General features: G+C 39.1%; 1 protein-coding gene across 1 annotated transcript in view; it reads right to left on the reverse strand.

Moving 5' to 3' along the window:
* The window catches only part of LOC763294 (dynein heavy chain 8, axonemal), a 92,350-nt gene extending 70,644 nt beyond the window's left edge, over positions 1-21,706 (reverse strand). Inside the window, exons 1-22 of the mRNA XM_030976312.1 lie at positions 21,436-21,706; positions 14,809-14,943; positions 14,323-14,410; positions 13,767-13,912; positions 12,637-12,838; positions 10,892-11,055; positions 10,079-10,255; positions 9,224-9,337; positions 8,667-8,774; positions 7,982-8,230; positions 7,422-7,619; positions 7,116-7,192; positions 6,627-6,720; positions 6,222-6,341; positions 5,688-5,823; positions 4,848-5,035; positions 4,230-4,427; positions 3,647-3,766; positions 3,000-3,162; positions 1,901-2,084; positions 1,083-1,179; positions 125-293 (exon numbers count right to left, since the gene is read on the reverse strand). Coding sequence (XP_030832172.1) covers positions 125-293; positions 1,083-1,179; positions 1,901-2,084; positions 3,000-3,162; positions 3,647-3,766; positions 4,230-4,427; positions 4,848-5,035; positions 5,688-5,823; positions 6,222-6,341; positions 6,627-6,720; positions 7,116-7,192; positions 7,422-7,619; positions 7,982-8,230; positions 8,667-8,774; positions 9,224-9,337; positions 10,079-10,255; positions 10,892-11,055; positions 12,637-12,838; positions 13,767-13,912; positions 14,323-14,410; positions 14,809-14,943; positions 21,436-21,585 — 3,277 coding nt within the window. The 5' untranslated portion in view covers positions 21,586-21,706. The remainder of the gene's footprint in view (positions 1-124; positions 294-1,082; positions 1,180-1,900; positions 2,085-2,999; positions 3,163-3,646; positions 3,767-4,229; positions 4,428-4,847; positions 5,036-5,687; positions 5,824-6,221; positions 6,342-6,626; positions 6,721-7,115; positions 7,193-7,421; positions 7,620-7,981; positions 8,231-8,666; positions 8,775-9,223; positions 9,338-10,078; positions 10,256-10,891; positions 11,056-12,636; positions 12,839-13,766; positions 13,913-14,322; positions 14,411-14,808; positions 14,944-21,435) is intronic.
* Positions 21,707-24,348: the final 2,642 nt, after the last annotated feature.

Consider the following 24,348-nt stretch of genomic DNA (forward strand, 5'->3'; position numbering starts at 1 on the left):
CACATGGGTGAAGCGGGATCTCAGTAAGTCCCTTCAAGAGACTCACAAAGTAAAATCGTTATCATAAGTTTAAGATTTCCTTTCAAAACATAAAGAAACTTTATAAGCTTTAAGATCTTTTTACCTGAATGAGCTCCATGTCGGTGTTTGCCAGGTTCCTCAAATGTGACTGCTGGCTCATTAGGTCTAGTTCTACTCTGACCCCACTGGGCTACACCGCGGCTAACCTCAAGCACACAAGTTGTAGCTTTGTTCAGAGCTTGCTGGATATCCTCCAGATTCGGTTGCAGAACCTTCAAGGAGAAGGGTATTAAATCAAATCTTTCTGCATGCAAATTTCTTGTCTTTGAATAAAAACAATTTGAATCTTATAACTGCATAAATTCATCATAATCCTTTTCATTTTACTGCATTATTTGATTAGGTATGACTCTTTTAAGTCAAATAATGTTTAAGTTTGAACTTGTACTTATAATTAAATGAGTTACTAATTCAGGTACTACTCTTTCATTACTATATTGTTAAATACCTTTGATTTGCACTCAGTTACTACTCTTTGCATTTATAATACCTGTTATGAATGTTATACAACTTTTAACATACTGATAATAATCAAAACCTCGTTCTACATGTAAACCTCTATCCTTAAAGGTAAAGACCAGTATTGGAAACGCCCTAATTTCAAAAAATGAAATGGAAGCTCTCATTATCAATCATGTGAAAGAATATGTTTTGACTAATACATGATGATAAAAAATTTGCCGGGAAACCGCCTACTAATTCATATATTTGGTAAATTTGTTTCTCTCATGGTCTGTGAGAGATATAGGGTAGTCCCATATACATCTTTATGTGTATAGTGCTTGTAACTTTACGAAGAATGGGCCAAATTTCTTATCATTTTGATGATTCCAGAACCTTGCAGATGCTAGATGCTAGATGATCAACCTTTTCTGATTGATTCCACAACGTTTCTTTCACAATGCAATCGCATGACCATAACTGGTCTTTACCTTTAAATAAATACATACAAATGTGAAGGAATGAAATCATGGATCCAATCAAAACTTAGATTAACATACCACGTTTGGAATCGCCAGAGCCACACTGACTTTGAAGAATGCTTCCCTTGTCCTCCTCGTAGCTTTCCTTCCATAGGAACCTCCTCTTCCTATGGGTCTGGAAGAACAAATAACATGACAATATTGAACTCTGAAGAAATCAGTTTTAATGAAATCAACTAATCTTTGGTTTTATTACCGTACTTTGCTAAAAGGCTACATTTAATCAATCAATAAGCACTATTAACTCATAGCCTGCCATGTGGCTGCATGCACGCTATCGTTATAGTGCTGTGTTCATGCGAGCAAACCACTGCTATGGTGCCATGTGAATGCATGCACACTTTTGTAGTAGCAGTTATTGTTCATGCTCATTGTAGTGTGCTGTACTGTGTTTTGCACGCGCTATTCATAGAACCATCGCGTTAATCAGATTATCTCAATATAAACTTGGCACTGAGGGATTTGGGGCTTGGCACAATGGGGATTATCCCTGTGGCATGATAAGAGTTAAAGACATGCATTGTATAGAGATTGCAATAACAATGTTACATTAATGTCTACGTAAGGAAATCAAACATACAATTTAGTAGAGAAACGTGCAAAGCTGAACAAGTTTATCGGAAATTCTTTAGAGAAACCATTTTTCTGTGTTTGCATAATTAGCCCATACATAAATTCAATGTCTTATTGTGAAAGCAATAAGTTATCATATATTACAATATTTAGTTCCTCCATAATGTGCTAGTTCCTCCGTAATGTGCACAAAGCATAGTAGGAAAGAGAAATGAAAACATTCTGACGATTCAACAGATGCTGTACAAGGACTCAATCCTTACGTGGAGAAAAAGACTCTCTTCTTGATGGAGTCCAGGGCATTCCTTGTAGCCTTGAGTAATGCTTCCAGGATGCGATGGTTGAAGTGGAGCACTAGCTCCTGGCACTCCTCCTGCAGGAGCTGTTCCTCCTCAATGCTTTCTGTTGTAGCAAAGCTCATCTCTGACTCTGAACCTTCAGTAGTGTCTGTGTCATAAAGTGTTGGTATATTGTTATTTATCTACATGTAAGAATTTGGCAAGCTTTGACACTAAAGACCACTGCACACCTTAGCAAAGCTCATCTCAGACTCGGATACTTCAGTAGTGTCTGTGTCATAAAGTGTTGGTATAGTGTTATTTATCTACATGTATGATTTGGCAAACTTCGACACTTAACACCACTGCACAACTTATGAATGACTTGCAATATCATTTTGTGCATGATTACTTGATATATATATCAAGGGTATTCTTTCTCACTGTGATAAAAGCTCAGATTATATCTGAGATAAAATGAATTTCAGATTAACGCCACAGGACTTTTCTCCAAATTCATGATTTTTTAATCAGGAAAGCATTAAGGCTCTTAAAGATAAAGTTGAGTTCTGGTCATGCGATTGCACTGTAAAAGAAATGGTGTGGAATTGATCAGAAAAGGTTGCTTATCTAGCATATAAGTATTGGTATGTACTGCAAGGTCGTGGAGTCATCAAAATGATAAGAAATTGGCCCAGTCTTGGTAAAGTTACAAGCACTGTACACAGAAAGATATTTATGGGACTACACGAACATGTGGCATAAAAATCTGTCCCGATTTTTATGATGTTACATGCCATACTAAGGCATTTGAAGAGCCATGCTATTCAGGGAACATTTTTTATCTGATGTTCTTCCACACTTGCATAATACAATGATAATGCTCACAAATTATTTCTCACCTCTTCCCAGCACTCAACCTTCTCTTTAATAAAGAAAATTTTACTCATAATACTGCAATATCTTCCAAGATCAGATTGTACAGATTAGGCCATTAGCTTCTCCTCCATGAGATCCTACAGATGTCCCTCCCTTATGGCATTGAAATGTAAATTTTATCAAATGTGAAAGATTTCCTTTTTACCTTCACCTCCTTCCACAGTATCGTCTCGGTCATTGGTGCCGGTCTTAGAGGAGAAGGATAATCTGTGTGCTTGTTCTATGAAGATCTCCACCAGCTCTGTGACAGCCTCCTCCACTCGCATGCTGACCTTGTCCAACACTAGTGCCCTCTGCTCACAGGCAGACTGGATTTAGAAAAGGGTATGACACTCCACTACATCATATAATACAATAAGCTATTCTAACAGTTGTCACAAGGGGCACCGGTTCACAAGATCTCTATCTTCTTTGGTTGCCACTAACGATATGTTAACCGTATATATGATTATGTCAACGTGTTCTATTGTATTGTACATTTACTATTTTAATATCATTGAATTGAATTGAATTGAATTGAGGGTTAATGACATAAAGTTACAAAGGCTTGTACAATGACAGTTAAAATATTGATCATAAATCACAGTTAAAATTTTCTGTTTAATTTAATATCTCACACTAGTATTCTTTTCTAAAAATTGTTTCACCATTACTTTACCTTATTTTGATGATGATGATTCACAGCATTTATTTGCATAGTTATATCAAAATCATTTTTTCTTGCTCCCTCCAGAATTCTTGTTAGCTCTGTATCTTATTTTCTTTACCTCAAACTAATTTGTTCTTTCTTACCTGTGTTTTAGAGATAAAGTCCTCTGCTGTCCATGGTTCTGCAGAAGGCAACTCAACGAGGGAAGTGTTGGCAATGGTATTCAGACAAGAATCAATGCGAGATTCTCGAATGTCATTCACCTAATTATAACAAAATAGAGAGTGTAAAGTGATACCTGTCAACAACTGCTTTCTAGATCCACTGCAGAGTAAATAAGCATATATCTTTTATACACAAATTATTTGATACAATGAATTTATGTTATTATGGTTTTCATAAGATTCTTGTTGTGCTTTTGGGGTGTCACCTTTACATCAAAATGCACAATTCTCTTTCTCTAAAATCCCCTCTCCCAAAAACAACAAAAACAAATGTATAAATTGAAGAAAAAAACACCCCAAATTCCACCTTTTCATCAATATCACTAGCAAATAGGTCAATATTTGACAAAAATTTATTACACCAAATAGATTTAATCTATTCCTTATGAAATTTGTGCTTTCTCACTTTCAAAACAAACAAATCCATTTGCATTCACTTAAAGAAAATGATTGACATGAAGACCAAAGAAATCATGAGCATATATCCTATCCGAATCCTTACTTGTTTGATCAGCAGAAAGAGGCTTCTCAGAGTTTCCTTGATGCTGTTAAAGTAGGCATCAAGGTTAAGTGAGGTCCAGGAAAGCATGGTCAGTCCTGGCTGGATCGCAATGTCCACTTTCTTGGTGTGAGGTGACATGAGTTGCTGGAAAATGGAGCTTATGTTGGCCCTCACTGCTGCATTCTCTTCAAGGATAGCCTTCAAGTACAATGTGTTGACAACAACAGTAACATAATCAAGTAGATAAAGCAAATGTTTTCTTTTGTTTAGTCTTATGATACACAAATTATGATGAAACAATATCCTCTACAATTCAATGATTTTATCTACCATAATCGAAAATAGAAATTTCATGCTCAAGAAAACGATTTCTCTTAACATCTTGCTATTCATTGTAAATTGGATCTGAATATTCGGCTAATATGCCTCTACTTTCAGTAAGAAACAAACTTTTTCCCAATAGAGTTTAGTCCTTCGAAGGACTGTTGACTCACTCTATCTTCTCATTTATGATAGATTCAGTTTAACAAAAGCCTGAAAAGAATGGCTTCATCTCTGACAGAAATGGCTCAATTTATGCAAAAGTTTGACTCATTCATTAGTAGAAATGATAATAACCTTCAGAGAGTTGACATTGTCCTTCAGTTGATCCTGGCCCATGACAATGACAAGAGCTGCCTCAGGCACGTCCAATCCCAGCTTGACCATGCAGACCGATTCCCGGATGATCTGGTAGAGCAGTGGGTCAAAGTTGACCATCAACTGACCAGTCTCCGGGTGCCTGATCAATAATGTTGCCCTTAATCCTGAAAGAATTTAATAAGAAAAAGATGTTTCAGTTAAAAAATATATAAGCTTAGTACTAGCTTGGTTTTTACTTGCACTGCATGGACTTAGCATATTTTACTGTAAATTAACAAGTGCTTTGTCCATACACCATTCTAGCAATTACATTACACTCCTTGTAGTTACTTGCCTCACCTACCATCCCAGTATAGCTTTCCGAGTGAGCTGCCAAAGGAATTATCCAACCAAGTACCAAATATTTCTATCATGGACTATATGTTATACTGGCACTGTGATTAACAAGCTAAAGACTCTAAGAGCAGTCTGAAGTCTATTTTGATAAAGCCTCCCTTTCAATAACTGTAACATTATATATGTATGCATTTATATAGCTGCTCCTGTCTTATTTTCAGTTCTCTTACTTCATACATTTGTCCTAATATCAATATCTAGTTTATTAAGCACTTTGGACAAGTGACAGACAGCATTTTGTATGAAATGCAAAACGTGTATGATTCTTTCAAGTTTCTTTCATAGAACCAATCCTCTCTCCCACCCCCATATTTAAACGACTACAGAGTTACAAGTACACATGTTGGATATGTGATCAAGTAGTTATTGCTTAGGCCTTGTATTGTAAATGGTTTTGGTAGAGATCGCAGGAGTACGTACCTGATTTGACAGCCTCTATTTGCTCAATCCAAGCCCTGTGGTAGCGGATCTCAAACTCCATCAGGACAGTCGCAGTACGATTGTAGTTGCGAACAATCTTCTTTGCCTCTACACCTTTCATCGCTGATGGAACCTCCTAAATATGTATGGAAAAAGGAAAAAAAAGAAGAAGATATTTCATGTCTGTCTTAGTGCTAACAAAAGTGAGTAAGCATGTTAATTTCAAACCTCTCAACCACTTCAAAGAATTTGAACATCTTTTTAAACAAAACAAATTAACCTTTCATTTTGCAGTTCCATCTTCTCTTTACCACTTCCACCACAGTTTCTTCCAGGCCCAACTTTTAAATGAGCTCGGTTGTGTTCTTTCTATCAGAAAATGTTATATCACACATCTTTTGTATCACAGCTCTTTCTGTTCTCCTCAGGATAATTCATTCTACCGTCTTCATTTTACACATTAATAAAAAAAAGCAAAATATAACAGAAAGGAAAAATCTCTAATTAGATCATTTTTAAAACAAAAATGTGTACCTTGATAATATCCATAGGTTCCTCGATCTTTCGAAAGAGCTGCCTGGCCCAGGATATCTTACCAGCTACAGGAGGCATGTCTCTAGGGATGGGCGGGTCATCTTTCTGCTTGTTGTACAACTGGAATGGGACACAAGAATATGCATCATTTGAATAAGTTTATGTGATTCAACATAGCGTATGGACAGAAATATAGCTGAAACGAATGCACAAGATCTTCTTAAAAATAAACAAGCTTCACTGGTTTTGGAATTTGTAAATTTTGCCATGAAAAAGGCTGGGAATAATGGACTCTTTCTCCAACAGAATTTTGGTCATGTATACATCATTCATCTTTTTATTAGGAAGTGGTTGGTTATATTTAACAACATTGAAGAATTACAAAAATTGTTAAAATATTGATACCTTCTTGATTCCTTCAATTTCTGAACCAAAGTGATGCAAGACAACACCGTACTTCTCATCTATGTTCAGACAAGGGAAGTTCAACCGTTGAAATCTGACAAGAAAAGTTTTTAGAGTACAGTGTATCAACAACAAGAAAAGAAATTACGAGTACGCCTCACTAGTTGCAAGAGGAATAAAAGAGATAAAAACATATATAGAGAATATCCATAGATAGATAACGAGATAGCTTCAAGATAAATGATTAACATGGAACAAAATCAACACAGGAATATAGGTGTATACCGGTACAGACTGGCCAACACATTGGATTTCTTTGTAAGATCAAAGATTATTTGTCAAAATCATTTACATGTATCATAGAATCATACTGAAAGTGCAGATTATACATGACAGTTAGGATCTGCACAGAAGATCATATAATCTGAAACAAATGAAAGTTCGCTCATCAAACCTACAATATAATGATCAACCCACAAAACTTGTTACCTTCCAAGAAGTCTAAGAGCTTGGGCAGCTGTTGGGATTCTCTCAAAGGATGTGTCTAGGAAGCTTTGCAGCATGTACTGCAAATACAACAATGCATGAATACATCATTTCTAAAAACAGAATAAGTACAATAACAAGTACAAGAAACGTATAAGTATTTGAAAATCATTAGCCAAATATGATTGTAAATATTGTCTTAAAAGTTATGTTCATGTATATATCCATACCATGAATCTTGAGCGTTCATATCATGCAAAATATTTTCCTTCAGATACAGAACATTACTGGCATCAATCACTGACCCACCTCAAGATCATAAATAGAGCTCTTGAAGTCCTCAAAGTCTGTATCAAAGTCTATCTTGCGGTGGTCCAGGATGTCATAGGGCTTCTTCTTCACAATGGCAAAGATGGTCTGAAACTTGGTGCACATGGGCTCAATGCCTTCAATGCGGGATGTGGTCAGCACAGAGTAGGTTTCTATGGTGGTCAGCATCTGGATGATCTGTAACAATGTCAACCACATTGCAGAGAAATTTGACATTCATAACATCAAATGCATTAAACATGTATACAAATCACTGCTGCTTCTCATGCAAGTATATGTAAAGAGAAAGGGAGGGAGGGCAGAAAAGAAAATCTCTCAAAAGAAATAGTTGACTAACATTGGTATTTCTGATATTCTTGCAGACAAAACTGATTAATTTAACTTTTCTTTACACAGGTTATAGCAAATTGAATCATGCAACAAATGCAAATTAAATGCAAGATGCAACCACTTAGAGATTTACATGAAATTGTTTGTGCCAACGATAGAAGGAAGAGAGAGAATAAAGCACAGGTTTCTGGACCTGTACAGTGCTGTACCTTGTCTATGCGCTTGCAGAAGGCGTCAAACTTGCCAAAGATGTACATCTCTGAGAAGTCAAAAGGTTTCTCCTCTGGAATCGCTTCAATCTTCTTCTTGGCCTTGTGGAAACAGATCTGGTATTCCTTGTAGAGCTTGACAGAGACTTGTAGTTTGTCTATCAATGTCTTGTAGGACTGATCCCATATGCGTGACATACCATAGTCAGTGATGTAGTTCTTGCATGCGGTCACCATTTGGTTAGTTACCTGCAAAAAGCATGGCGAAATGATATCAATCCTGTTTCATTGAGCTTTAGTTTAAAGAAGGTCTTTCGCATAATGATAATGATAAAATAAAAAAATCTAGAGTATACATTATGATTGGTTCCATTTAAAGCCCCACTGCACTACTTACAGCTACTTGTGCCCTCTACATGTATATACCAAACATTGCCTAATCAATGACGGTTGGTCCCCCATGTCTTATGTTAATTGAGAGCTGATTTGATGAGATAACCACCTGTCAATGACCATGCAGGGAGGTCTAATCCCTCCTGGCCAAACTAGTACAGATAGGCTTTAACTAAAAGCATCCCAGAGAATTAATATATAAACGAAAGGCAATAAATCTGTATATAATGATTTAATATACATAATGCTAGGAACTACTTTTGCTCTTCTGGAATAGGATAGGGTCTCTTACCTTGATGAAGAGGGATGTCATGCGAGCAGAGGTGTTGTAGTAGCGAGAGATGCTATGGATCATTCTAATAGCATTGATGAGACTGGGTATGCATTCCACCATTCCAATCTATAGTTGTAGATTTAAAGAAACAATTAATATTGATAGCATTCCTGAAAAAATCTTGAATCGCCCCCTTTTTTACGTGTTCTATGTGATCTGCGTATATTACAAATTGAACAAATTTTGTTGTAATATATGTATCCATGAACAATATTTTTTCTTCATTTTGGTGAACAGATATATATGCATCAAAATATTATATTTGGTGTCATTTTAATTACAAATTATCTTGGAGAAGAGTAACCATGAGATATTTACCAGAAGATATAACCAGAAGTATTTTTTATATCACTAGATATCTTCTTCATGATTTAAAAGCATCCACACTGTAAATTTAAGAGATCCATTATTGATTTTTCTTCCTTTTCTTGATTAAAATATAGAGAAGAGCAAATGAATAAATTACACAAATTCATTTGAATAAGAAGTATGATATTGTATCTTATAATAATTACCGGATCAGAATGATAGAGGGGCTCACAGAACTTCTCTAGGGTGTAGAGATACTTCACATTGTCCTTGGCTTCATTAGCTGCATCAGTAATGCGACAGTCAAGTTCTCGCCATTGCTGCATGAAAGAAATGGTATAAACATCACTTCAAAATTCATAATTGTAATATCTCTCAAGATAACACCTTGGGAGATTTTTTCTGTTGCTTCAATTAAGTTGTATTTTCCCATGAAATTGTATCCACAAGCCTTCCATTATTACAATGACCAGTGAGTGTTAACCTATATTATGTTCATATCTAAGTATGATAACACCTTAAATCCCCACTGCACTTGTAGCTACTTGCGCCCTCTATATAGCAAACAATGCCTAATCGGTGCCTGTTGGTTCCCCATGATCCCCTTTTTCTTATGTTATTTGAGAGCTGATTTGATAAGATAACCACCTGTCAGTGACCTTGCAGGAAGGTCTTATCCCCCCTGGCCAAACTAGTACAGACAGGCTTAAAGGGAATCAATCATTGTAATTGAACACGTTAACTAGATAACAGCGCAGATCAATAGTTTTGAAATTCACCTGCCCATGTCATCAAATGTTAGAGAATGAATCCCGAATCAAAACAATCAGCCGAAAATCAATGTTAATCTTTAACTACGCAATGTAAGGTTATGAAAAAAAGTGCTGTAAGTCTGCAACCCAAGTCCTTTAGTAACAAAGAAGAAATTATGTGGACTTGCATTTAAGGTTCAGTCAAGTGCAGAATTTCTCTCAGTATATTACATTCCATTGCAAAATGAGCTGGATCTCATGTTAAAATGGAATACATTATGTCATAAATAGGAATATTATTGTAACAACCTTGAGAGTCTTGCTCTTGGCAGCATGGAGAACCTTAATGACAGTCCTACAATGGTGGCTCTTGACCTGATCCAAGATGGAATGGAAGCGAGACATCAGGAATCGCCAGTGCTCTAGCTCAGCTAACGGACCAGTATCATCTGCCTCCTTCCGCATCTGTTCACTCTCAGCTATCACCTATCATGTAGAGTAGCATGAAAAACAAAAACAAACAAAGAAAAAAGTTTGATGTTCTTAATCAATCTTTCCTGTTTATATTGTTAAGATTAAAAAGTTATTAAATTGGTCGTTCTATTCACATTATGAAATTAACATCTTTGAACTTATAATTAGATTAGGGGCCTATCTGTTTTTGGAAAATTGCCCCTTGCTCTGGTAAATTCCCGTGGGCAAGGGGCAACTTAAAAAAAAAAAATGCCCCTTGCTCCTGGCTGCTTAATCTAAGGCTTGCGGGCCGCCGCCTTGTTTTTATGTACCGTAGACCTCTATACATTCTGTGAAGAAGCTGGTGCTAAAAGTCATAGGAAATTGATCCCGCACAAGTTTCTTAAAATACACATGACATCTAACAAAAATAGAATCAATTTTTTTGGCCTCGATGCCCTTTTTGTAAAAATATTTTGGCCTTGGTGCCCTTAAAAATATGAGGTACTCTAAGGCCAAACTGGCCTTGCCCTAAAAATGATGAAATTTAAGGCCTGATACTGCTATTAAATACATGCATATTTTCTAGAGAGACCACAGAGATGTGTATAAGGAGAAATTGATTACATATTGATTGGGATACAGAAGGGATCGCTGAAAAAACAGTACCTGTTCAATCTCTTTGCACCATGCATGAACTAGATTCTCAAATGCTTCCACTATCTCTGGATTAGTGGAAGCTCCCATGCAATCGGCAGCTGTTTGGATATGGTCTATCTCAACTTCTTCACCAGGACACAGCTTGACTGCTCCAGTAACATCAATTTGGGCACCTGAAAATGATTTTTTTTTTTTCAACAATGAGCTTCATTTTGTAAAAATCACTACATTTGAGTGGTTATGAATTGAAATTTGAAAGTGTCCTCTTATAACCTAGGCATACAAACTTACTGGTATTCCTTTGTTAAATATCTTCCTCTCTGAAAAACTAGTATTTAACTAGATGGAAACTTCAACTGCGCGCAGTCGAAAATGATGCCTCCCTCATAGAGCAATTTTACAAACCAAAACAGAAGAAATTTTCAAATTCAAGTTCAATTGTAATCCATTAACAGGTTCTCAGAATATCGTGATAACAAGCAATTTCGCATATACATATATGACCCTTTGATCTTTGACCTCATGACCCTAAAATCTACTCAGTTCATTGGCTCTGCAAGATGTCCCGAGTTAAATAGTAATCCATCTGTCAGTTCTAATGAGAATGCGTTCACAAGCTATTTTTGCATACATAATGAGCCCATGACCTTTGACCTTTGACCTCATGACCCAAGAATCTACTCAGTTCATTATCTTTGCAAGATACATACATGATCTAAGTTTGGCAGGAATCCATCAATCTGTTCTAATGATAATGCGATCACAGGCTATTTTTGCATACATAATGAGCCGCATGACCTTTTGCCTTGACCTCATGACCCCAAAATCTAAAAAATTTATCGGCTCTGCAAGTAACATACATGACCAAAGTTTGGCAGAAATCCATCAATCGGTTCTTGAGATAACGCGATCACGAGCTGTTTTTGCATACATAATGAGCCATGTGACCTTTGACCTCGTGACCCCAAAGTCTACTCAGTTCATCGGCTCTGCAAGATACATACCTGACCAAAGTTTGGCAGGAATCCATCAATCAGTTCTTCAGATAACGCGATCACGAGCTGTTTTTGCATACATAATGAGCCCTGTGACCTTTGACCTCGTGACCCCAAAATCTAATCAGTTCATCGGCTCTGCAAGATACATACATGACCAAAGTTTGGCAAGAATTCATCCATCAGTTCTTCAGATAACGCGATCACGAGAACGGGACGTACGGACGGACGGACAACCCGAAAACATAATGCCTCCGGATACTTCGTAACGGAGGCATAAAAATACATTTCAAATTTATGTTATTGTCTCATATAAAATGATGCTAACTTTATTACTCTCCTTTTACCAGTAGTTTGTGATGTGATTACGATGCATGCATTCTGGACAATTGTCATTGATAGTTATTTGAAACACCACGACTTTGTCATATTTTCAATGTGACCGATGTAGTGAATTTGATGTCCCATCACAAGAAAACACAAATTACTGGTCAAAGCTTCACACATTTTATCAACTTTATAGGTAAAGCTTCACAAATTATAACATTTTTAAATGTATTGACCTGAAGCTTCCTCATTTACCAAACCTCTGAGGAGCGCAGGTTCAGGCTTCAAATTGACGCCTGCATATTAAAGGGTAATTCAGTAGTCAACAGTTGGGGTCTTACACTTCTTGATGAAAAAAGTAAGGTAAAAATGTCAGGCAGAGGAATTAAAGACTACAGATTCTGTCTACAAGATAAAACAGGCATACGGTACCATCTAGAAAGTGTATGAAGTTCTCATAGGAGTCACAGAAGTTTTTCTTGGTCTTCTTTCCATGTGGTGTTTCACTGAGGTCTCCCCAGCTTTCGAGTGCATTCAGGGCTGGTCTGAAGACAGTGTTTAGGGCTTCTTTAGCAGCAGGAAGGACAGTCAGTTTCCCTGCCTGTTTGGTGTCCAGTGCCCCAAAGTTGACTTCCTGTAAGTCAGACATTGGACCAACACAATATATATATATTTAAATGCATTTGTCACTGAAGAAATGCAATATACATGTAGGCATTGTATTACTGTAAGCTTTGATGTTTATAAATCATTTGTATTTTAGGAAATGTTGTTCTTTCTTGCTCTGTTCTAATAGCAATATTCAAGTTCTAACACAACTTGCTTCATTCACAGCCTGGTTTTAATTCTGCCTTTCATTTTCTATGGTGTGTACATGTAACTTGTTGATAGACTTTATATGTCCACAAAAACAAATAAAAAAATAAAAAGGTACACCGTCCAACAATATATGGTCTGAAATAACAAATGAACTTAGATTGAATCCATGGTCTAAATTATCGAGCTCCACCACGGACTTTAGGAACCATAAATAAATGTTTATGATGAGAATGTTCTTGCACACAATATGACATGACATAAGGACACATGCATAGAGAATTACACCATGGGTTTAAAAAAACTTCTTTCGCGTCTTTGGGCCTATGAGTCTAAAATCTAATATCCCATGCAGTAGACCGACAGCCCACAAAACTGACAAGGTTGGTCTAGTAATCCTTTAAAACAGTTGTTAGAAGGTCCATGGGACTGACATTGTTGGTCCTCTCGGCTGTCAGTGTTGTAGGCCATAGGTAAATAGTTCTTTTTCATCAATTCATTCATTATTATTATTATTATTATAGTTTTATTTAAACAGTGTGGTATTATTTCAAGTCCATTTCTGGACCTGCTCTCCCAGAGAGCCCTGCATTCACATAAAAACATGTACAATAAAAACATGAATTCAAAACATACATACAAAGATAAAATATACATGGCATATACAATAATTCAATTCAAATTGATATCTATAAGAGAAAGGAAACCAAAGAAAGATTAAACATAGGTAACATAAAAACACATACGTCATGGACATTCTTGATTGTGAGTGCTTGCGTAGTTGTGCGCAGAAAGTACATGCATTTCCCGGTGAGACCTTCCTCTCTGCCACTGGTGATGAACAGGCGCTGCATCTTGGATCCCTTAGGTATCGATACGATACGTCCAGATTCTGGATGCAAATAGAAAGATTCAGACAGAGAGATCGCTGATAGCCGGAGAGCAAATGATTTTGCATATGATCTAGAGTTGACAGTATTCTGAAATATATTGCTTTTAATAACAGAATGATGAACAATTCATTTCTTATTCAAACATTGTATCTTTATATTGTAAACTCTTGGCCAAGTTGTTAGCATGTTTTGCTTCCAGTTCTATAGAAAAGTTGTGCAAGGAAAATTCAGAATCTTCAAAGGCTTTAAGCTGAATTGATAGGTAAATTGTAGAGTAAAATAATTAAATTACATTATATTATTTGTGCAATGGCATTTATAAACATCCACCAATTAAACAGATGTGAGATACCTCTAATCAACAAAGAAATATATTCATCCTTCCATTACAATGTGATATTGGACCTACCATGCCCAGGAGGATCAGAATCTTGTAGAAAGAACATCAGGCCCTTGGAACCATCAGCTTCAAGGAAACCATCCATTAGGTTTACTTGCTGAAAAAAGATGGAATGTTACAGAAATTAGATTAATTTCACTGTAACACCATTACACATCATTTGTTGATCCATTTAAAATAAATTCTTCCACATTTTCAAATAAGAAATTACTTAATTAAAAAATAAAAAATAAACTACTGTAATCACAACTGCAATGAAATAATATTTTCACAGAAAACTATGCCCTAAGTCATTGGCAAGTTCTGGCCGTCATCTCTGACGAGCAAAATAAATTTACCCATCATGATCCTCTTTTTAAAAATTCATTGTGGTCACATATAAATATTGTAGGACCTCAATACAAATTTTTTTTTTTAATTAACAATTAAATCAACAAAGACCAACATGGTTCACATACTGACTTGGTCTCTTTACTTAAATTTTGATGAATTTACCTCAGAAGAATCCAAGATGAATTCCTCCACAGAAGCTAGATCCATATCAAGGTAACTAGCTACGATGTCAAGCAAATATTTGTGAGTGGAAGATATCCTGGTTCTGCGCATTTCTCTAGCCTCTCTGGCTCGTGCCTACAAGAAAATGAAAAATTTTGACAGAATGATTATATTCTGTGTATACTTAATCAGACGAGACCTAACATTGTGCTTGACCTAGACATGTAGGCCCGAATTCACAAAGAAGGTTTGTTGACAAACCTAGGTTTATGAGCGTCATTTGACGCGTTTTTACAATTCGACACATATTTACAAACCTAGGTCTAGGTTTGTAAAAACGCTTAAAAACGTGTCATATGACGCACAAAAACCTAGGTTTGTCAACAAACCTCCTTTGTGAATTCGGGCAGTAGGGTTTTAGATCCAGATTTAAAATGTACATCTAGCTCTACATCTAGCCCCTGTAAGCATATCAGATAATTACAATCAGCACTGGAACAAAATGTGACAACAAATATGGCATCATCCAAATAAAAGTCTACACTTCACATATATTTACACACTGAAAAAAGTGAAAGGGTTTGATCTCAACTTCACAATCACATGGACTAGTCTAGATCTAGGCCTAGACTATCTAGGTCTAGACTACTGCCTATAGATCTAAAGACTGCTTCTAGATCTAAGTGAAGTTCTAGCTTCTCTAACCCCGTCTCTGGTTATCCTGCTCACATCATGACATTCAGCAATCAGTGATTCATAATTTCCATAACTCACAAAATTGCTACAAAATTGGGCGCTTGTTCAGAAACCTATCCAAAAATTGACTCGTAACTCTGGAGATAGGCCTAGACCTAGAATAGAAAGATTAAATGAAAACTTACCGTTTGAAATTTGATCTTTATTTTATGAGGAAGTTGAAGAGGGAGATTACGTGAGAAGCCCGCTCTAGCATGTAAGTCAATCTTTGAAGCCGAATGGGACTACTAATCCAACAACGTTGTAATCAATAGAAAGATCTCTATAAAAGAAAAAACTCGAACTTTAACCGTTTGGGAGGGAAGCGGAGGGCACGTAATCTCCCTCTTCAACTTCCTCATAAAATAAAGATCAAATTTCAAACGGTAAGTTTTCATTTAATCTTTCTATTTTATTTCGTAAGTCTCGACGGAGACTACGTGAGAATTTAAAGCCAGTAGTCCCATTCGATTCTATGAGCAATTACCTAATTGCATAAACTGGCATAGAGAAACTCTATAAACAGAAAGTAATGCTAACTTACTACTGAATATATATTATAACCTTGCTGTAGGAACACGAGTTCGTATCTTTAGACACTCTATTAATTGCTGTTAAGCACTGCATCCGTAAACTTCTTGCCCTTGCTCTCCAAAGGCCTGTCATAGAACTTTTGGAAAGTATTTTCCTTTGCCCAGCCTGCTTGAGCCAGTATGTCTTTAAGAGGTACATCCATCCTCTTGGCAGTCGACGTGGATGCTGCGCGAGTTGAGTGTGCTTTAAACTCGGTGTTGACACCTGCGCTTCTCATCGTTAATTTTATCCAACGCGAAATTGTTTGAGAAGACGCACGATGATATGGCTTGCGATAGCAAATTAGAAGGAATCTCTCCTGACCCCTAATATCCTTGGTTCGTCGAAGATATTCTCTCAAATACCGAATGACACAAATGCGGCTATCCGCTTTATAAGCCGATACCTGAATGGAGCAACCACTACGCCCAGGTTGATTTTGCTTAAGTTTCTTGTCGAGAACACATTCCATATTCTTGTCCGTCAAATTCATCTTGTCCAAGTTCATATGGTATAATGTTTGAACTCGTTGTGCTGAAGTAAGTGCTAGAAGCATAACCAGCTTGTGTGTCAAATCCTTAAGCGGGAGCTTGGTTGCTGGATATAGCTCCCGTAAGTAGTTCAGTACAATTCCAACATCCCAAGTCTTGGTATATCTAGAAACTGGGGGCCTAAGATGAAAAACTCCCCTCATGAAACGGCTAATAGTTGTGTGCGATCCAACTGTATGAGAATCATTCTCCAGAGTTAAGAAGGAGGCCAATGCACTCCTTGCCGTGTTAATGACACTATAGCCAGCATTGCCATTATAGAACAAATCACTTAAGAATTCTAACACATTCTCAGCTTTTGTCTTGAGTTTGTTTAAATTCCTCTGCTTACAAAATGACTCCCATTTCTTTATGTACACTTTATATTGTCTTTTCGTTGAGTCCTTCCAAGATGCAGAGATGATATCAACAGTTTTTGCCCTCAGGCCTTGTTGTCGGTAGCAGCAGCTCCAAGCCTGCAACAAAGAAGATCAAGATTAGACAAAGGATGAGAGAGGTTTGACACAGGCTGTCTGAGAAGTTTCTCACTTTTGGGTAGGAACAAAGGTTCTCCAATAATCATATCCTTCAAGAGAGGGAACCAAGCCTGTGTAGGCCAATTCGGGACTACTAGTAAGCCTACTGCCTTATCGGCCATAATTTTTTGAATGCATTTTGGGACAAGACAGAAAGGAGGGAAGGCATAGAAATTCAGATTTCTCCAATCTAGTGTGAACGCATCCACTGCCAAGGCATGGGGATCTGGTCTCCATGAAACATAAGTAGACACCTGTGCATTAAGCCTAGAGGCAAACAGGTCTATGTCAGGGATACCGAAATGTTTAGCAATGCGTTCAAACTCCCTTTCATTGAGCATCCATTCTGTCCTATCATTGAATTTACGGGACATAGTGTCTGCTTCAACGTTATCCCGGCCCGCTAAATGTGCTGCTGTTATCCAAATGTCCCTTTCTATACACCAATTCCATATGTGTGTGGCAGCCTCATTACAATGTGGGGATTTCACGCCCCCCATTGCATTGACATACGCTACCGCGGTGGTATTGTCAAGCCGTAAAAGGACATGCTTATGAGACATATTGGAACAGAACGATTTAAGTGCCAGGCCAGCAGCAAGAGTCTCTAAATAATTAATTTCATTACCCTTCGCTATCACTGCCTCTTGACTGTTCCACCTACCCCCCGTATGGGTGGTCATGTTAGTTGCACCCCATCCTGCCCCACTGGCGTCTGAGCGCAATTCCAAATCAGGGTTTCTACGGTTTATCGGCCGAAAAGAAGAGTCAATATGACCAATCCACCAAAGTAGTTCCCTTCTAGCTTTGTCCAAGAGTTTCATGGGCCTATCAAAGTGGCCCCTATTTAGTCTCAATGAAACTATCTTTCCTCTTTCTAGTTCGCGATAATGCAAAAGCCCATATTGAGCTGCCGGAAAAGCTGCAACTAGTTTTCCTATAACCCTTGCAACTTGCCTAATGGAGGGAGTGGCATTTTCAAGTAATGCTGTACATGTTTCCTTTAGTTCTTCCTTCTTATCTGAAGGCAAGGTCACGGTCATGTCAATAGAGTTAAGCACAAACCCAAGGAATTTGATTTCTTGAACCGGTTCTATCACCGATTTAGTGGGATGAATAATGAACCCCAATTCAGAGAGCAGTTCTGAGGTAGCTGTAACCGCCTTTGTGGCCTGTCTGTGAGACCTACCGATAATAAGGGTATCATCTAAATAGCCTAGTACAACATGGCCTGCATTGTGTAGTGAGGCAAAGGCCGGTTTCAGCAGTTTGGTGAATAGGCGAGGAGCAGAGCTAAGCCCATTTGGGAGTGCTTTATATTGCCATAACTGTCCTTCCCAGATGAAACGCAAGTATTTGCGCGACTCTGGGTGAATTGGTACTGAATAGTATGCATCTCGGAGGTCGAGAGAAGCCATGAAACAATCTGGCGATAGCAGTAAAACTGCTGAATTAATGTTATCCATCTTGAAGTGCTGATAGGCTACGCTTTTATTCAATTCAGACAAGTCAAGAATTAGTCGAAGACCCCCACTCTTTTTGGGTCTGGTAAAGATGTTAGAGATAAATTCTCCTTGTGAATGACTACAGCGTTCTATCACATTTTTTGTCTCGAGACTCAGAAGCTCTGAGCTAATTTGTCTCGACTCTAAAGCATTACGCTTGAATGTATGAAAAGGTTTCTCCCTCGAGGGGGGAAATCGAGCCGGATCAAACTCAATTTTGTAGCCTTGAACAGCACTCAAAATGTATGGATCATTGGAAATTGCACGCCATTTATCATGAAAAGACTTTATTCGACCTCCGACAGGCAGTGTGTATTCACTAGAAATAGAAGAACAATTTTGACTCACCTGATCACTGGAGTCAGGTGCCTGTTTAGCGTCTGGGACTACTTTTTCCCTCCTCGGAAAGGCCTGCGTTGGCCCGTCTGGGGTGTTTGAGTGTGTGGGGCTGGTCTGCCCCTCCACGACGGGCGGCGCCCTAAAAAAGGCCTGTTAGTGTTCATGTTACCCGCTCCAGGGTTGTGTCTTGCTGTGTTGGAAAACCAACCAGCATCTCGGGCCTGACGTTTTGCAGCCTCTGTATATCTCCTGTAAGGATGGTAGCTGGGTTTTGGAAAATTTGCGGCACCTCTCATAACACCTGCAGCCGCCTTATGTTGGTCCTGAAGGTCTTTGACCTTTTTGCCCAGTTCATCCCCGAACAGGAGCTTTGTGACCGGGTTAGCCGGCTTGCAAAGATGAGTATAGTTCTTATTCATGTCTGGTCTAATCATGTCTTTTCTCATGCAGTTCATTTCAAAGTTTGCATTACAGAGGAGTGCGAGAGCATCCTGTTGCGTATCAGACATGTTGTGAGAGTCCAAGGTTTGGACGAAAGCTCCGATTCCCTTTGTCAGTGCTTTTTGAATCCGCTGAAGTTTCAAATCTCTGCTACGAGTCTCGGCGGGGAGATTCTCCCAAATTGCGGTATTCACTTTTGGAGCGTCCATCAAAATGCAATTTGCAGGGCATGGGTACTTGGTAGCTGTTTCTTCAATTGTTTTTTCCTCCAAATTATGTCCCATCAAATAAGATGCGGAGTTTGCTAGCTCTGAATCGAGCGGCTTCCCCACGCCTGTTGGCACTGCAAATTTTGCGGCGAAGGAGGGGACCGGAGCGTCGTCGCTGTCAAGCCCAAATCCAGCGGGTTCCTCACCGGGGATTCCTCCGTGTTCCTCACCGGGGTTTCCCCCGTAATCGGCTTGCAGCGGCCCGCTGCTACCCGCTGCCATGTCATGATCATGGTTATCCCAAAATTCATCCGCCGTTGTGAAAACGTTGTCGCCTTCCCGCTGAAAATGCGGATTTTCTGAAGACGTAGACGTAAATGTCTGTTTGGGCAATGCATCTACCACTTTAGTGAGGAGTCCCTCAAAGTGATTCAGCCGCTCTTTGAGCGATTCGATCTCGGGATTTGGTTCCACATGCTTTTTCTTGGAACTACATTTTTTCGGCGTAGTTAGTGAGGTAGACGCTTTTTGCTGAGTCGGCACTGTCGAGCGCTTGGGCTCAGGATGACAGGCTAGTGAAACCCCCGCACCAGGCTTGGCTGGATGCGACGGCACGTTCTCGTTTGCTTTGCCGGGAGCACGCTCCCGCTCGGCCGAGCCCGATTTATCTCCTTCTGACATTTTCTTCTTAGAAGTAGACATGAATTGAAAGTTGTCTAGCAGAATCAGTATAATCCAGAAAATAATCCAAAATGGAAGGGGCTAATTAAAACCCAGAAAAACTGACGAAAAATCGATAGATTGACGAGTCGATTGTAGTTTCCTGCAATCATTGACCACGCGAGGAACGAATTGACTTACATGCTAGAGCGGGCTTCTCACGTAGTCTCCGTCGAGACTTACGAAATAAAATACTAGATCTACTAAAACAATTAAGCTTAGTCTAGATCTAAACATAAAACGGATTGATTTAGTCTAGTCTAGTCTAGATCTAAGGGCCATAAATATTTGTGTGAACTCTGGTCATCCAATCATACTTAGGCCTAGACCGAATTTTCCGTCTCTTTCGTTCGTTAGCCTCTTATTGGGGTAGGGTCGGCTCTCTCTTCTTTTTGGTGGACAATTGCTAAAATCGATTTTGATTTATCATTGATTTACCAAACGAAGCCATTGAGAGAGAGCCGACCCTACCCCAATAAGAGGCTAACGAACGAAAGAGACGGAAAATTCGGTCTAACTTAGGCCTAGATTTAGATCTAGGAGTAGGGCCTAGTCTACTAACAAGCATTGAACTGAAGCAATTAGCAAATAAGTCTCTCACACAGTCACACAAAACACACTCGCACTCACTCCTGACTGTTAGAAACAGTTTTCACAAAATTTCTACAAAATTTATTAAAAGCTTAGATCTAGCTAAACATTAAACAAAAGGATGGATTTAAGGGCCATACATATTTGTGTGAACTCTGGTCATCCAATCATACTAGCAATTAGCAAATAGTGTAGGCCTAGTCAGGATTTGAAGCATCGATCATCATCATTGTTATCATTTTTACGTGCACCATAAATTATGCCTAGCCTAAGGCATAAACATGTCTAGATTCTAGATCTAGAGGATCTAGATCTATAATTAGGCACACATTCACACAAGCCGTCCACCGTCGGCAAAAGGTCATCCTTGTCTAGATGCTGAACAGGCTTTGGCAAGTAGCAGAATAGAAATAGAAATGGTAAGGATCAATTAGACAGCGGCCCCCACCTGTTTTTCTTTCAGAGTTTCAGCCTGCAATGCACCAACCACACTCTTCCGCTGTGTGCGCAGTCTGCCTCCTCCTCCCGGGAAGGTAGACTGCCGCCTGTCGCTTGCCCCAGCTCCACCACTGTCGAAATGTTGATCATGGTTAGACATCTTTAAGCCACCAGATTGGACAAAATATAGCCAGTTCAGTGATTATTTATTGCTACTTGTATTCTAAGGTCTGAAGAAAATGCCATTTTCGAGGAATACACACGTACACAGGATAATAGATTAGATACCGGTATAGAATCTCTAGACCTAGAAAAGATGAAAAGCCAGCGCTCCATCCAACGTACAGTATACATACAGAACCTGTGTCGAAAATTTGCGCGTACAACATGCTAATTGGATGCGCACTGTACTAACGGTACGCGCTATCTAATTTTGCAGACGATCGATAATATCGCTGCCTACTTGTAATCATACATAATTTCAATCGATATCAATTACCATATCCTGCAGTGTGCACGCGCATTCATTAAATTACGCTTTCAAATAAATTGTCATCCAATCACACGGCCCCACCGCCCCCTCGCATACTGTAATCATTCAAGCAGTCTATAGTACAGACATTTAAAGCACCGGCGCGCCACGAAGCAAAATACTTTTAAAATGACCCTTGGTCCCTGGTCTCATCCGACCAACAGGCAACAGCTAATCAATTCATTTTCTTTCTGGCGGGCCTACTTACTCATACGTAAGGAGATTGCACCCTTGCAACTGCGTTCGGGGCTCTAGCTGTACCCTGGGTCCGCCCCCGCAGCCCCCACCCCAATGTTCGCGATACAAATGTAGAAACTGAAAAACCCATGCCCCCCCCCCCCCGAAAATCCCCCCGAAATTCTTCAGCTAGAATTTTACCTGTCCCCTCTTGTCGTTGGATTCTCAAACAAAACATTTAGGCCTGATAGCCTATATGTAGAAGATAGGCCTATTTTTCCCATATGCATGCGCGGTTATAGCATATTTTTACTGTTTTTCAGTGGGGGGGGGGGGGGGGGGGGGGAGGTTGGCGGGCTCAGTGTTCTTGCATTCATTTTACGTTTATATTGATTCTTGGTAGACCGTTTGGTAAATTTATTGTGAGTTTATAGCCAACCCAGGCTAGTTGAATGTACTTCACACATTTTCACCCCCCCCCCCTTTTCTTCAAGTTTTAAATCAATCAAAGTTCAGTCATTCTAGAATGAAACTTAAGAAACCAAAGACAAAACCGCTTAATTCATTTATTATCCATTTTTTTTTTGGGGGGGGGGGGTGAAGAAAATTTCAGGGGCTTGATCCACTGCTGACTTTCCTTTTACCGTTGATATACAGTAGTATTGCTTTTTAAATCATAGTCAGAGGCATACGCGTACGCAGGGGGGGGGGGGGGGTTGACCCCCCCCTTTGACTCGTTTTATGTGTGTATGTTTGAGGACCCCCCCCCCTTTGCGTTTTTTTTCTATAAACAAAATATTAACAAAAATAATGGTATTGGGTGACCCCAAAAACCTGACCTTACCCTCCCCCCCCCCCCCCAACGAAACGAAATATCGATCGGCCAATTTTTAAATTTTGGCACCCCCCCCAAAAAAAATGTCCTCTTACCCCCTCCCCTCCCCCCCCCCCCCCCGCTTATTCAGCGGCTGACTGAGTCGTTGCGAAATTTTCGGCAAGATTTTAAAATTTACCCCCCCCCCCCCCTCTCAAAAAAATCCTGCGTACGCGCCTGGTATGCCTGTACATGTCGCATAAGAAGGTAGCCTACTGATAGATTGTTACCAACACGTTTGAGGCTAAATTTCTGTTATTTAGGTGGGCATGGATTAGATTAAGTGTTCCCACCCCCCCCCCCCTCCCCCGGGCAGAAATTAGTCGAAAAGGCACCCAAAGAACGCATCCAAAACAAGGCAAAAACACCTGCTTTCATTTTTCTGCTTTCGATCGCAACATGGAGGACGGAGGAAGAGGAGGAAGAGCCGAAGAGGAGTGTGCGTGTATTAATGGTCCGAAGATCCATTTGCCGGAGAACGAACCCGAGAACGAAACTGCGTAAATTTAGGCATTGCAATTACCGATCAACACCATACTATATTATGGGCTCATTTCCTTTCCAAAGATGAAGGGACTCGCATTGCTATTGAGTCGGATGGCTCTGAAGAGAAGGCGGTTCGAGCGCCATCAACGCTAAACAAAACCACAACGTTTGATTTGGAAGAAGAGACGGCTTCTTCTTCTTCTTTTTCTAAGACAAAGGTTACTACGATTAATTGATATTATTTTTATTTTGGCAACGACTTATTGATATGTACAGCATGCATCAATAGACTCTAAAAACTGAAATGCTAAATGTCAATTTAAAAGGGCCGAGGAGTGACCACTCTTTCAAAATGTCAGATTGTTTCTTTTAACCTGCTAGATTCAACCTTTATAGTGTTGAATCCAGCATGTTCAAAGTGTTAATCTACCATTTTGAAAGAGTGGTCACTCCTCGACCCTTTTAAATGGTGATTTAACATTTCAGTTTTTAGAGTGTAACAATCTTAACAAGAGAGAGAAAGCGAGAGAGAGAGAGAGAGAGAGAGAGGGAGGAAGAGAGAGAGAGAGAGAGAGAGAGAGAGAGAAAGAGAGCGAGTGAGAGAGAGAGAGAGGGAAAGAGGGGTGGGGTGGGGCTGGTCACAGTCTGAATATTAAACCCTAGACCACGAGCTTATTATAACTCAATGAAATACATAATGATGTACAATAAGGCGAGACTACGAACAAGTGACCATTCATAGTGAGAAGGTGGTGATTTTTCGCCTCCCAGGCATAAAGGCAAGCTAGGGTAAGCTAGATTTACAGCATGCATCTACACTCTTCACGAGAGAAAGATAAAGAGAGAGAGAGAGA

The sequence above is a fragment of the Strongylocentrotus purpuratus genome, unplaced genomic scaffold, assembly GCF_000002235.5.
Source record: "Strongylocentrotus purpuratus isolate Spur 01 unplaced genomic scaffold, Spur_5.0 spur5_scaffold_9, whole genome shotgun sequence".
NCBI classification, from domain to species: domain Eukaryota; kingdom Metazoa; phylum Echinodermata; class Echinoidea; order Camarodonta; family Strongylocentrotidae; genus Strongylocentrotus; species Strongylocentrotus purpuratus.